The 15733-nt window shown below is 37.0% G+C and overlaps 1 protein-coding gene across 1 annotated transcript in view; it reads left to right on the forward strand.

The window, feature by feature from the left end:
- The window catches only part of LanB2 (laminin subunit gamma-1), a 403913-nt gene that overhangs the window by 261411 nt on the left and 126769 nt on the right, over nucleotides 1-15733 (forward strand). The window contains exon 19 of the mRNA XM_090405827.1: nucleotides 3342-3479. Coding sequence (XP_090261953.1) covers nucleotides 3342-3479 — 138 coding nt within the window. The remainder of the gene's footprint in view (nucleotides 1-3341; nucleotides 3480-15733) is intronic.

The raw sequence follows: 15733 nt of genomic DNA on the forward strand, positions 1-15733 counted from the left end.
TTGCAAAATGATCACTCAGCAACTCAAGAATTTCTTTTGGTTCAGTCATCTTCTACAGTAAGCATTGTTTAAAGTCATCCTATAATAGTCATTTTTCCTTTTGCTACATAACAAAAAAAAACTCTTTTAGGTTTACTTTGGCCTGTTTGGCTAATTCTCTCTCATAGTCTGATTCGGCCTTCCTTACCATACTTCTTACCTGCACTTTGTACTGCTCATGAGTATGCTGATCACTTTTTTTTCTTTATATTTCCTCCACAATGTTTCTTGCTTTATATCCCTGCTCATCTGCTTAATTCCAACTTGGTTTATCCTCCTCAACTTGAGTATGAGTCTGATACTGCTGCTACTCTCAAGCAATCTCTGACCACTTGCCATGCATTACTGACATTCTTTCCTTGTAGCTTCTCAAGCCATAGCACTGTTCCAAGATGATTCCTGAGTCTGTCATAATCACCAGCCTTATGGTTGAATATAAACTCCTTCTTGACAGAGATCTGCACATGTTTGGCAACTTTCCAGAACAACACTGCATGGTTGCTCTCCACAATTGGAGGCAGAGTGTCTACTTTGGTCATGGATATATCTTCTATTGCTATTATCAGATCCAACACCCTCAACCCCCTTGCTCCCCCCTCTGTAACATGTTGTTTCATGTAATTATCCCTTAGCAACTGTATAAATTCTACTTCTATCTTGTCATGCTCCTTTCTTCCCTTCAATCAATGTCCCCATAGTTAGTCTCCCATAATAATTGTTTGGCCTACACTCACTGTGCTAATCTGCCAATACATGGCATCGTCCTGTAGACCCTCCGGTCTATAGCAGCACCCAACAATGTATTTTGTCCTATTTGCCGCTCACACCAGACAGCCTGAACCAAACCATCTCCCTCAGCCTTAAAATCTTCTTTAACTTATAATTTTGTTGGTTGTAATTCTTCAGCTATCATCAGCAATATCCCACCTCCTGCCTTGTTCCTTCTATCCTCCCTGAAAATACAATACCCTTTATTTACATTCAATACCTGTAACTATATCATTTTCAGTCAACCAAGTCTCACTGATGCCTATAATGTTTGGGCAAGTCAAGCTGACCAATGCCAAAAACTCCTTACCCTTATTCCTGATACTTCTTGCATTTGTGAACATGCATTTCAACATTCCTTTGTACCCAAAGTTATCCTTGTGTAATGTCGTTACCAACCCGCTCAAATTGGAGACCTGTGAAATCCCATTCGGCATTGCATAATCATTACTGTACATATGCTCATTTATGACAGGGGTGGCCAAAAACATTTCATCCTCATTTCATCTTGATTTCATCCTCCCTAATATCTCCAGTTTCCCTGATTTTGCACTACCACACTTTCACTAAATAATACTTTCTCCAAACATCTAACTCCAAAAACATTTAAATGTAGTCCATCGGGCATATATAAGTTCTTTCATCTATCAAATTCACTTCATACATCAATAAACTGCACACTATTCCTCCTGCACAATCTTCTCATTGGCAATCATGGTCCTTCTCCTCAATTCTGTCCTATCATACCAAGGCAGCAGACTCTTACTCTTCATTTTTGCTTCCAGTAACAACTCTTTCATATCTTCTCTCATTGTATATTTCTCACTTTTCAAATCATTTGTGCCCGCCAAAACAATTAATTCATTTGCTTCTTTCTTCTGCAGATTTAAAGTTTCACTAACATCCTTTATCTTTGCATGGAAAACATGCTTTATTTTCTCATTAAGTAGACCTCTAATCATTGAATCCTCATACAATACTATCTTTTTTTTTTCTCTCAATTTCTCACACTCTTATGCTTTTCCCATTCACTCCTTCTTTCATTCCCCATCCTTGTGTACCACATTCCGATCATTTCTCCCATAGCTTAAGCTCACATTTTTTCCTGTGAAGAGCCTGCATAAACATGCAATTTCTTTCCACGCTAGCATCTCATCATCCACATTATTATTTTCAACTATTTCTTTCAAACTCTCATTTGTATTTTGTGTCATTGACTGCTTCCACTACATTCTCCACAACACTTTGACAATCCTGCCTTATATCCTTATTATCAATCACTTCTCTCTTGACTTGCATTTCTTATACTTGCTTATGAAATATTTCTGACAAATATTTTCTCCATTCTTGCTCTCATACCACAAACCATTCACTCTTGGCAATGAATACGTTAGACACATGCTACATTGCACTAAATCCTGCATGTTGATATTAGTAAACATCGATGTCTTGGTTGCCATTTTTCTTGTGCCCATCAGTGCCATAATGAATGATTCTGAAAGTATATCACTTAATAATAGCTAAACAACACCACTTAACAACACAGTCAAAAATAAACAAAATAAATACCACTAAATACATATAACGATATCACTAATATCTACTAAAAAATAATGACAACTGAGCAACACATGTACAGCATCTGCTACTGAGGATGATACTAGCACCCTCCCTATGGATGGAAGACCTGAATCCTTGCCCAGAAAGAGAGAGAGAGAGAGAGAGAGGGAGAGATCTAAAGGTCAGAGAGGCATAGAGAGAGAGATGTATAATGGGAATTGCAAGGAAAGATAAGAAACAAAATACATGGATAAGAGGAATGGCCAGAGTATTATTATCCATATGAAAACCCTATCTTACTTAAAATATCAATGGACAGGTCACATATTGCTAAAAGAACTGGCCAACATTGTTGGACTACAGAGATAATAAACTGGCTCCCCCAGAGACTGTAAAAAAGACCTAGGATGACTTTTGGAGGGGTGAAATCAGGAAATATATTGACATGGCATGGTAACAAAGCAGCCCATGACCAGACCATGTGGAGAAACCTTAGAAAGACCTTCATCCAGCAGCAGATTGAGAATGATTGATGATAACGATGATATCCACATATTTCATTCATCGTGTTTGTTACCATTATTTTGTTTTTGGTTTTTGTTCTGACAATATTGGAATCTTGATGGATAACTGACTAATTTCAAAGAAAATTGTCGATAGTAAGTAGTAATATATACTAAATCATATAGTACTATCATAGTATTATGTGTCCCTTAGAGGGTACTTTTTTCAGGAATTTGATGGATCAAAAATATATCCATATATTATTGATAGCTTTCGGTCAATAGTGTATGGTGACAAATTTTGTCACCATATTTTTGACAAATTATTTGCCATGGAAATTTTCAGTAACAAATAATTGCAGCTAAGATTTGATATTGTTAAAAGGAGCAATGTGCTTGTATTCCTTTTCTTTATGAAAAGTAATTTCATTTATTTATTTATTATTTATATTTTATTATCTATATTTTAAGACAATCACAAGAAGCTGGAGAAATTGAGGATCTTGCAAAGAAAGCTTCCAATACTTCAATGGAGGCTTACAGACTTGCAAGAGAAGCCCTAAAAACTCAAGATCAAACAACAAATGACATCTTTGCGTTAAGCCAAGAGTAAGTGGATTTAGTGGTTTTTAAATCAAAATTATTGATATAATAAAATGTTTCTTAAATAAAAAAAAATGTATATATACATTTTTGTTATATTATTAATATGTATTAATGTGCTGCACATATCATTATGGCATATATATACAGGGTGTTCGGGATAAATTTGACATATTTATAATTAATTATATTTTTCCGTAAGTTACATGTATTAACACACACTTCTCTTCATTTAAAAGTTTGGACCCTTCTTCATTCATATACAAGATGTCAGAAAGGATGGATAGCTGGAACCCACCTGAATCATGGAAGAGAATAACTTGTATCATGATGATTCGTGCCCGCCATCAAAATAAGGATATTACGACTGCTGCCCAATGCTCCCTGAATACAGTAAAAACAATCAGGCATGAACTAGAGACTTGCAATGGTGACTACGAGGATGTAGCAAGAAGAAAGATCCCTAGCAGACGATCTGATTGCGTTCGTACAGCAGAATTCCTCGCAAATCTGCAGGAACAGGTGTTGAAGAACCCTGGCATTGGAATTCGGGCTTTGTTCGTGGAGTTGCTAACTGTAGTCAAGCCCTGGATAACAAGGGTAGCCAATGGTAGGCCGTATGTATGGCAGCAGGATTCGGCCCCTTGCCACACCTCTGGGAAAAGTCAAAAATGGTTGTCTGAAAATTTCTACGACTTCACCAGTCCAAATGTTTGGCCTCCAAACTCCCCAGACCTTAACCCCATGGATTATTTTGTATGGGGCGCAGTTGAAAAAGACACCAATCGCACTTCCAGTAATACAAAAGCCCAGTTAATGGATAAAATTAAAACAGTTTTTGCGGCCCTTCCCAGGGAGACTGTAGCATCAGCTTGTTCGAGGTTCCGAAGCAGAATTGAAGCTGTGATCGATGCTAATGGTGGTTATTTTGAGTAAATCTTGTTGATAGTATTGTAATTAACTCTGCCTGTAATGTTTTTTTGTCAATTCATTAAATTTAATAGATACAAAGAAGATTTTCTTTTTCCTTACGAAACTGTCAAATTTATCCCGAACACCCTGTATATGTGTGTGTGCACAGTAGGTGCACATATTTGATAAGGCTTCAAGAGGTGATGGAGAGGATTCAGTGATGAGTAGCCAAGCTGTTGGTAGGCCTGTGGAATGCTCTCTATGAGGATGGATTGAAGGTGTGATTTGCAGAGTTTAGTTCACAGATGGCAGAGGGGAAGGACATGATAGCAACTTATAAGTTAAAAATAAGTTATAGAGATTCTATAAGAATTACATCATTCTATTGACAAAACATTGGACAACATTATATGCTGTATGGTCACTCTACTCCTCAGTGATGTGCCACACCAATCCTCACAAAGGGATTGCTGTATGATTTTCTAGAGGCTCCAATTCTCTGAAGACCAGTTACTACAGACATACCATTCATCCATCTCATTGAAGGTCTGTCTCTTCCTCTTTTTCCAGGGGCTTTACCTTCTATTACTGTTTTAAGAAATCCTACTTCCATTCTTTCAATGTATTCATAGTACTTCAGCTTTCTTCTCTCAGTATCCTTAAGGAGTCTTAAAGTCAAAATTATTATATATTAATAAGTTAAAAATTATCATACTTTGGACATATTATGTGAGCAAATGACAGTCTGGAGAAGATGATGATGATGATGCTTGCTAAAGTTCATGGAAGCAGGAGAAGAGGAAGACCAAGAATTAGATGGGTGGATGGAGTTAAAGAAGCAACTGGAATGCACATGGAAATTCTGAAAAATATAGCCAGGGACAGATCTGAATGGAGAACATATGTCCATAGAATCACCAGGAGTTGAAAATGACTCGATGGAACATGACAGCAACTAGTCATTGAATAAGAAACCTTTATGCAGATGTATGTAAACATCACTTGCGTAGCGTATATGCAGAATACTTGGTCAGAATACTTACATCATCATCACATGTTCTAGGAAATTATTTAAGAATGCTGCTTAATAATTGTCAATAGTATGATCCACAATTGAAAAAACAAAGGATCTTTTAGACTTCGATAAAGGGCTTGCCTGTCTGGTTGGAGTAATGATTTTGAAAACAGCAGAGCTGACCAGTTTCTCAAAAGGTGAGATATCGCGAGTGTTTAATCAGTGGAAAAATAACCCATTTTATTGGTTATTATTATTATTATTTAGGTCTCCAAGGAGTCAAAAGACTCATTGTGGGAGGTCCTTCCTAGGAAACACAAGTCTATCAAGACTCATCGTGGGAGGTCCCTCCTAGGAAACACAAAGTCTATCATACCACCCCTTAAACTCGTTGACCGTTCTTGCTCTCACCACTCTATCAGGCAATGCATTCCATGGTTCAACCACTCTCCATGCAAAGAAACCACTCCTCATCCTCTTGCTCACAGTTTCCTTTCATAACTTCCAGGGATGGCCCCCTTGTCATCACTCCTTCCCGCTGTTTAACCAAGCGAAAGAACTCCCCAGTGTCAACACTGTAACCACCTCTCAACAGTTTAAAAGTCTCAATCATATCACCTCTCCTATCCACCAAACTCTGCAGTCCACATTCCCTCAGATGATCCTCAAAACTAACATTGTACAGTCCTGAAACTGTCTTTGTTATTTGCCTTTGTACCCTTTTCCATAGTTAATTTATCCCCTTCAAATCCTGGGGACTAAATCTGAGAACAATAGTCTAAGTGTGGTCTGATCAGAGTCTTATACAACGGAATGATAACCATTTTATCTCTGCAGGTCAGTGTCCTTCTCATTATTGCAGCAATCCTCTGTGTTACCTTCACCACCTTTGCAATATGTCCCTTGAATTTCAGGTTTCTATCAATCATCAACCCCAGATCTATTCTCTCCCCTACTTCCTGCAGTATATCTCCTCCGATAGAGTATGGAGCATCCCATCGATGTATCCCAAACCTCAAGACCTTACATTTTGCTGCATTAAACGGACATTCATTTTCCCATCTGTCTAGCTTATTCAAATCCTCTTGCAGGACTACCACATCTGCACTATTACTAATAACCTTTTCCAGCTTCACACATGATCTGCAAACAACTGAATATCCCCCTGCAATCCACTGACAATGTCATTGATATAAAGGTTAAACAATATAGCTCCCAGTACTAAGCCCCGTTGGACTCCAATTGTAACCTCCTTGAAACTGTCCTACCATACACAACTTTCTGATACCTATCGGACAGCCAATCCTGACTCCAGTTGACCAACCTGACATCCAAACCCATGTGCTGCAACTTAAATATCAGCAAAGGCAGCCTGTCAAATGCCTTTGCAAATCCAAGAAAATGGCAGTGTATGCCTTTCCTTCATCTACTGCTCTTGTAACTTTATTATAAAAGGCTAGCATATTACTAGAGCATAAAACAAGAGCACCTCTTCATAAATCCATGTTACTCTCACAGATAACATTACTCTCATCTGCCCAATGCTGTATATGGTCCCTAACTAATTTCACCAAGATCTTAACAACTACGGATGACACACAAACTGGCCTATAATTAGACACTGTCAGTCTGCTACCGCCCTTATGCAATGGCACTATCTTACCTTCCTTCCATTCCATGGGCACCTTTCCAGCAGCCAGACTTTCATTGAAAAGCCAGGTCAAAGGCACTGTCAGTTCCCTAGCACATTCTCTCAAAACTACTGGTGAAATACCATCCAGTCCCACAGCTTTACTGACATTCAGAGTACTCAGTATTTGAAACACACTCTCCTCCTGTACCTCTAAACCTTGAACCTGTCCTATCTCTCTAGCATTAAAACTGACTACTCCAGGATGAAATACTCCAATAAAGTGTTCATTGAACAATTCTACTATATCCTCTGCATCAGTCACTCTATTCCCATTTTTATCCCACAATATCATTCTTCCACAGTCATTTCTCCTCCTACTAGTCATATATCTAAAAAATTCCCTAAGATTTTCTTTGGATCTTAGGGTTAATCTCCTCTCATTTTCCAGTTTCATCTTCCTTACCATAATAGTCACTCTTCTGGCCTGTGTCTTATACTCTTCATGCATCTTCACTTCTCCTGTCTCCTTATATCTCTTCCATAGCTTCTTTTTCACATGCAGTTCCTGTTTAATATTGTTTGACATCCACTTTACTCCAAATTGCATCCTATCTTTCACTTGTGGAATACAACTTACTATTGCTGCTAACAAATATCCCTTTACAATTTCCCAAGCACTAATAATATCCTGGCCTTCCAATTCCTCCCTCCATGAAACTTCCCCAAGTTGATATTTAAGACTATTATAATCACCTGCCTTATAATTTCACATACGTTCCCATCTCTCTGATACTCTTGCATGTCTATTCATCTTCCAAGTCAAAACCACATGGTCACTCTCTCCAACTGGTGGGAAAGATGTTATCTCAGTTATTATCAACTCTTCTGATGCTATGACCAAATTCAAAACTCTTGAACCTCTTGTTCCCTCTATTACATGTTGCCTAAGACATTTGTCCTTCAAGAATTCTAGAAATTCCATCCTCTTATTACTACATGCATTTTCCTCTTCCTCACTTATACTGCTGTAGTTAAAATCTCCCATAACAATCATTCTTCTTGCACTTGCCAAGCTCAACTGCCTAAACATCTTCTGTTCCCCACTCTCTGTGCTCCTTGGTTTGTAGCAATACCCCCACTAAATATCCTGTCTTGCCCACCTCTACTTCACACCATATGCTTTCAAAATCATTAGTGTCACTGCCTTCCAAAGCCTCCTCTCTTAGAAGACATAAGTTGTCAGTTATCATAAGCAGTACTTAACCACCACGCTTTCCCTTCCTATCCTGCCGAAAAATGCTGTACCCTGCTACTTCTATTCTTGTTATTATATCTTCTTCTGTCAACCATGTCTCAGTGATCCCAATAATCTTTGGCCATGCTGATGTTATCAGTGCCACCAATTCCTCTCCTTTATTCCGGATACTCCTGGTATTAGTATAAAGCATAAAAATGCCACTATTTCTATACTCAGCATGTGCCCTCTAGACTCCACAGGGCTCAGCGTTACCTGATATCATCCCCCTTCTCCCAAGTACCCTTTCCCACAAGAGGCCACCCCTGCTTCCATCCACCTTGGGCATTCTAGTTTCCTTGCATTGACACACTGACTCGTTCAGAACAGCAATCTCTCCAGATGCCTACGTCCTTCCTCATTCAAATGCAAGCAGTCTCTTGCATACAATTCCTCTCTGTCCTTAAACGCCCTCCAAGTATCCACATATTCCAAACCTCTGTTCTGATACATTGTAGCTATTATGTTATTCAATATGACTGCTCTTGCTCAGCTCGTCACTATCATACCTAAGCAACACGCACACTATCTTTCCTCTGTATCTTCTTTCGTACCACCTCAAGCAAGAATCTCATATCGCTCGCCACCCAATTAAATTACCTCTCAAGTCATTTGTTCCTAACATTACAGTCATCTCATCCACCCTTTAACCCCTCTTAATTGTAATAGCCACACTTTCTATCGTTCCTCCAGGCAAATACTCCTCATGCATCCTATCTTGCACACCATGGATCATTGAGTCCCCTTACATTACACTTCTTACCACCTTGTTCCTCGATTGCACCCATGTATCCCTAACTCTCTCTCTCTCTCTCCATCCTCTAACACTTTCTCTCTGTGTTCCCCTACTTCCTGACATTACTCTATCCCTGATTGCATTGCTCTCTTGCATTCTTCTCATTTTCTCTCTCTCTCCTACTGTTTCCATTCTCTCCTCTTCTATCATTCCCATAACTCTCTCTCATTTTCAAGAGGCATAACTAGTCCTAAGATCATCTGTCAGGAACAAAATCACTGTTGTCTGGGAAGGCTTGTATGGACAAACAGAACTTCCTGTGTGCAGCAATTGACCAAAACATTTAATGACGCCTGTTCCCAACCCATGCTCACCAAATACGCAGGGAATTAATTGAAAAGTATCAGTATTGGCATTTGCGTGCCTAAACAGAAAGCATTGATTTCTGTGAAAAACTGGAAAGTTCGTCTACGCTGGTGTTAGGCACACCATTACTCGACACTGGAAGACTGAAAAATAGTCATATGGTCTGATTCATGGTACATCTTGTTCTGTATTGAGTTGGCAGAGAGTTTGATGGGAGCCCCATGAAGCAATGAACCTAAGTTGTCTTGTGAAAACAATTCAAGATTCTGAAGGTGATGACTTTGTGTGGGACATGTTCTGTTGGTACAAAACAGGTTCCCTGTTATTGCCGGAATGTCAGGTGTCCTCTAAGAAATATCTGAACATTATTACCAGTCAAGTCCGTCCTGCAATGTTGACTTCTTATCCAGCAAGTGATGGTTGATTCATGAACAACAGTGCTACTGTCCATCACACAAGAATTGTTCAGCAGTGGTTCAGTGAGCATGACAATCTGAACCCTCATTGAGAATGTACAGGATATGTAAAAAAAAAAAAAAAAAAAAAAAAAAAAACAGATTCGGGAGCACAGTCCTCTTCTGTCAAATCTGAACCAGTTAAAGGACTGTCTAGTTAACGCCTGGTATATTGTTGATGTAGATGAAATCTAACACCTTGTGGAATCTATGCCAAACTGCATATGTTCTGTAATTTAGGCTAAAGGAGGTCCAGCACAGTATTAAATAAAAGTTTCTAATTCAGTGGCCATATGTGTACTATTGGTTTACAGAAAAACCTTTTGTGGGTGGGAGCCACATATAATAATAATAAAATAAAAAATAAAAAATAAAATAGGCAAAATTCTACTTGTCACAAAAAAAAAATGCCCAAGATTGACCCCATTTTTTTAATGGTATATTCCAGTAAGTATTCGTGGTGTATCATTGTCTGAAAAATATTTCCATTGTGGAGAAAGCAATTAATAATAGAAAGAACAGTAAAATCCACGTTGATATCTTGAAAAATATAATTTGTGTAATTAATTTTTTTTTACTAGAATTCCTTTCTATTACATATATTCTTCTGTGTTTTTTCTTAAATTTAATAAAAATAACTCTAAAAATCTTTTTTTTTTTAACTCTAAAATATCTGTTTTGTCCGCTGCAGCTGGCAAAAACTACTTGCCATGTGACAGTATGTGAGCATATTTGTCAAGCCCTGTTATATATATATATATACTATATATATTAATATAAGGAAATATTAAGAAGAATAGAAATTGCTAGATCAACCTTCATTAGCATAAAAACATTCTGACCTCAAGGGAAATTCACACAAAAACAAAATTAGGCTGTCCAAATGCCATGTATGGTCAACACTGTTATATGGAGTAGAAATCTGGACAGTATCAAAATATTGTGAAAATAAACTAAAAGCCTTTGAGATGTGGATCCTCAGAACAATTCTTAGAGTCCCATAGACTGCCAAAAAAAAACTAATTTAGAAATATTAGAGATGATTGGAGAAGGTGGGAACTTGAAAACCATTGAAAACCATTAAGAAAAGGAAAACCACCTACCTTGGTCACATACTGAGGCATGAATCCCTACAAAAACACTTATAGAAGGAATGATACAAGGAAAAAGAATAAAAGGAAGACAAAGAACTGATTGGATGGGAAATATTAAGGACTGGACCTTTTTGTTCTATGAAGAATGTAAAAGAGAAGCATAAAACTGTACATGAAAGCTCATGGTAGTCAACCTCCTGGAAGGAGATGACATCTTACAAGAACAAGGATATATGAAATGTGGGCTTCAGAAATTATATATTTTTGTTTGATGTTAAATCCTGTTATAGTATTATTAGCAGACTTCTAAGTCAATAAACCCATCACAGAAGATTCCACTCAACCAGTAACATATCTGCCACTATATATTAATCTTACTCACACTTGCAGCATCCTGTAGCAATCCATACCACTCTGAATTTATACAATATAGTACCACATTTATCATATTTGTAAGACAGCTATTTGTTCTTCCTCTAGGCAGGAGAAATACTCCATCCTATGTATAATTCCTTCTGTTATTAATCTGGTAAATCTCTTCCTCATCCTAAGCATTTATATCATATTATCTCTCCTTTGCTTATCCACCAAACTTTACAGTCCCCCTTAATTAACATTCCAGAATGATATTGCTTTAGTTGCTTGTTTCTTGATCTTTTCTGGAACTTCCTTATCACTATAGAAACTGTTGACCAAAGTTTTGCACAATAGTCCAAGTATAGTCTTCTCAAGACATTATTATTATTATTATGTGACACCTCCAGGGAGTTCAAAGACTCATTGAGGGAGGGCACCTACTCTACAGTTCTCTGTCTCCACCACTAAATCCACCAACTACAACGAACTGCAACTACCATCATCATCTACACCGCCACTAGTATTTATCACAGACAATCACAAACATCCATGCCCATGGCAGGATTTGAACCTGCAGCCTTTTGGCTGGAGAGCAGATATGCTAACCACTTGGCTAACCAGGTTGGCGAATAGTGGTAGTCATTTTGAGGCAATATGGTCTTAGATAGAGGTGAATAGAATGAAATACTTTGTTGGATGCTGCTATAGAACCTAGTAATGTGGAGGGTAGTGCCAGGAAATGTATAAGTCAAGCAAATAAGAAAAGGGTGATCACTATGGGGCAATTTTAATTATGACAATATTGTCTGGGATGATGAGGTAGCAACTGGAAGTAAATAAAATTAATTTTTCAAGTTTTAAGGAACAACTACTTAAGGCAGCATGTCACACAGGGCACACAAGGATTGAGTTTCTTGGATTTCCTCTCATCACAGGATGCTATTATAAATGAGGTGTCAAATTTCCTTTCAGTTGGTCAGCGTGACCATGAAGTGATTACCTTGGGTGGTTGCTAGCCATGTGAGGATTTCTGTGAGGAAAGAATATGTGGAACTACAAGACTGGTGATAATGAGAAGCTCAGGATACAGCTTGCAGCTGTAGGTAGCATGAAATGAGGAGTTAGGTGGAAAGATCGGTGTCGCTTAGGTGAGACTGAAGAACTATATGGTATAAGCAGTGTCTAAATGTATTATTTCATTTAGACAATTCACCATGTTAAGCTAGGTGTAAATTGGATGAATGAAGAGATTATGCATGCAATACAGAGGAAAAAGGCATTATGGAAGAAACTTAAGATGAGTGGTAATAATCATTCCATGAGGAATACGAATATCAGGCAAGAAGGATGACTTGGTTGGTAAGAGTAGCAAATGTGTACTATCAGCAGTTAGCTAATGATGCCAAAAAAAAAAAATCCTAGTTAGTTCTTTTGATATGTAGCCAGCAAAAATAAGAATAATAATGGTAGGATGGCACTGATTGGAGAAAATGGTATAAGGACAACTGCAGCAGAGGATATAGTTGACATATTTAATGAGCAGTTCATAAAGATCTTTCAACCTTAAGAGTAGCAAACGTGTACTATGTGCAGCAGCTACCTAATAAAGCCAAAAAAAAAAAATCCTAGTGAAACAACAATCTCTCTGCTGCATTCTCTCTCCTCTGTATCATGACTTGAGTTCATATACAGAGATATTGTACTGAAGAAATAATGGCTAAACTGCATTATTTCTTCAGCACTTGTTATCATGCAGTGTTTAGGAAAAAATGAAAGCTGAAAACCAAATGGATAAACCAATTCAAATTTCTTACTTATAGGAAAAACACAGGTACATCTCATTAACCGTTATCAACACTAATTAACCAACTCTGTTAGAGTAATTTTTTTTTTTTATTTAGAACTTCATATTTATAACATGTAAGATTTATAACCAGACTGCTAGCTTCTGTCTGCCACATATAATGAGCACATAAAAACTTGAGGGGGTGGAGAAACACATAGCATCTCATTCTCCATCACTAACTTATAAATTTTGATTATCCTTATCATCTTTCTTACTTCTTTCTTTGTCTATGATCTCTTATGCTTTTAAGTGTCAAGATTTTGCCAAAGAGATTTCCATGCCGTCCTGTCCAAGGTTTGTTGTTTTGCTTCTTTCCAGTTAATTCCCTTCTTTTCCAATTTTTCTTTAATTTCCTTTTGCCAACCTTTCCTGGGTCTGCCTATGTTTCTTTTTCCTATTTTCTGGCTTTCGTATACAGTTTTTGCTATTCTTCCTTCTTCCATTCAATTAAGATATCCAAACCATCTCATTTGGGCTTGTGTTATGAATTGATTCAGAGGTGCAACTTGAAGGCTGTCTCCTATGGTTTGATTTCTTATTCGGTCTAATCTTGTTTTTTGTGCCACTTTCCTGAGATATTTCATTTCAATTGTTTGTAGTTTATTTGTGTTTCCTGTTGTTAAACACCAAGACTCGCAACTGTATGTTAATGTTGGTAGAAACATTGAATGGTACACTACCATTTTGGTATTCTGGGTGACTTATTTCTTATCTAGGAGTGGGCCTTTCATTGCATAGAATAGCTTTGTTCCCCCTCTTATCCTGTTGTTAATTTCTGTGTCTAGTCTACCATCTTCTTGTATATATGATCCCGAGTATTTAAAGGAGTGAACTTGTTTCAGTTGATGATTCTCTATTTTTATTATGTGTTTTTGTTGGTTTCTAGATATGATCATTGTTTTTGTTGGTTTCTAGATATGATCATTGTTTTAGTTTTAGTTATATTTATGGTCATATTCCTTTTCTTTGTTTCTTCATACCAAATGTTGATATTGTACTGCAGTTCTTCAGCTGTATTTGCTAGAATCACTACATCATCTGCAAAAGCCATGTGTGCAATCCTGGTTTCTTTCAAGTTCCTGTATCCTAGGTGGAACTTTTTTGTTTGGCATGCCTTTAAAATTTCATCCATTACTACGACGAAGAGAAGAGGGCTGAGGATACAGCCTTGCCTCACTCCTACATTTGTTTCAAATTCTTTTGATCTCTTATTACAGGTTCTTACATAATTTCTATTACTTTTGTAGAGGCTTTGTATGGCTGCTATTAAGTTATCTTGTATCTTGTTTTTCTTTAATGTTTACCATATTAAGTGTCTGGGAACTCAGTCAAAGGCCTTTTCAAAATCTGTAAAACATGAATGTAGTTCTTTTCCATATTCCAATGTTTTCTCTGATATTTGTCTAAGACTGAAGATAAGATCCTGCGTGCTTCTATTTTTTTTGAAAGCCATATTGCATTTCATCCAGTGTATCCTCTATTTGATTCCTAAGCCTCGCTTCTAAAATACGGGCATATAATTTTCCTGGAATGCTTAAAAGCGAAGTTCCTCTATGGTTTTCACATTTGCGGTTGTCTCCTTTCTTAAATATAGGGATTATTATAGCTACTTCCCAGTCTTTGGGAATAATTTTCTTTTTCCATACAACATTGAATAGGTGTAAAAGAAATTTTACACCTATTCAATGGCTTTCGTTCCTAAATTTTTTACTATTTCTGGTGTTATTTGGTCATGGCCTGCTGATTTGCCAGTTTTATTTTATTTATTGCTACTAACAGTTCATTTGCATGAATTTCTTCACTCTGATCTTCTATTTTGCATGTGTGTCTTGCTCTTAGGGTTCTATTTTTTCCATGTCCTGCATCTTCCAATAATTCTTGAAAGTACTGTTCCCATCTTTCCATGATGTCTTCGGAATTTGTAACTTTTTATCCTTATTTTTGATAAACTTTATGGGGCATTCTTTCTCTGACCTCATTCTTCTTAAAACATCATAGAAGAGTTTTTGGTTTCCTTTAAAATTTTCTTCTAAAGTGTGTCTGAAGTCTTCCTAGCATTTTCTTTTCTCTTCTTTCACTAAGGTTTTAACTTTATTTCTTTGGTTGTTGTATAGTTCTCTATCAACCTGCAGCTTTGATGTTATATATCTCTTCCATAATTGCTTTTTCTTTTTAATTTCTTCTTTTAGTTCTTCAGTCCACCAGGGTGTTTTATGTTTCTTCTGTTTATTATTTAATGATACACCAGAAATTTCTTTGCTTGTTTCTAGAAGAAGTGTTTTGAACCTGTACCATAGGTTTTCTACATCTTTGTCTTCATATATCTCTTTTTCTACTTCTTTCATCTTCTCTTCTATTTTACTTTTATACTCAATGGCTGTTTCTTCTTTCTTTAGTTTGTAGTTCTTTATCTTAACATTTATTTCCTTGCTACTTTTTCTACATTTTTCAACTTTTATTTTATGGATTGTTTCCAATACTAATAAGTAGTGGCCACTGCCTATTTCAGGACCTCTACAGACTCTTGCATTTTTTATATACTTCCAGTATGA

Source organism: Typopeltis vanoorti, chromosome 15 (genome assembly GCF_054136105.1).
Source record: "Typopeltis vanoorti isolate ZY-2024b chromosome 15, IOZ_Tvanoo_1.0, whole genome shotgun sequence".
Classification (NCBI taxonomy): domain Eukaryota; kingdom Metazoa; phylum Arthropoda; class Arachnida; order Uropygi; family Thelyphonidae; genus Typopeltis; species Typopeltis vanoorti.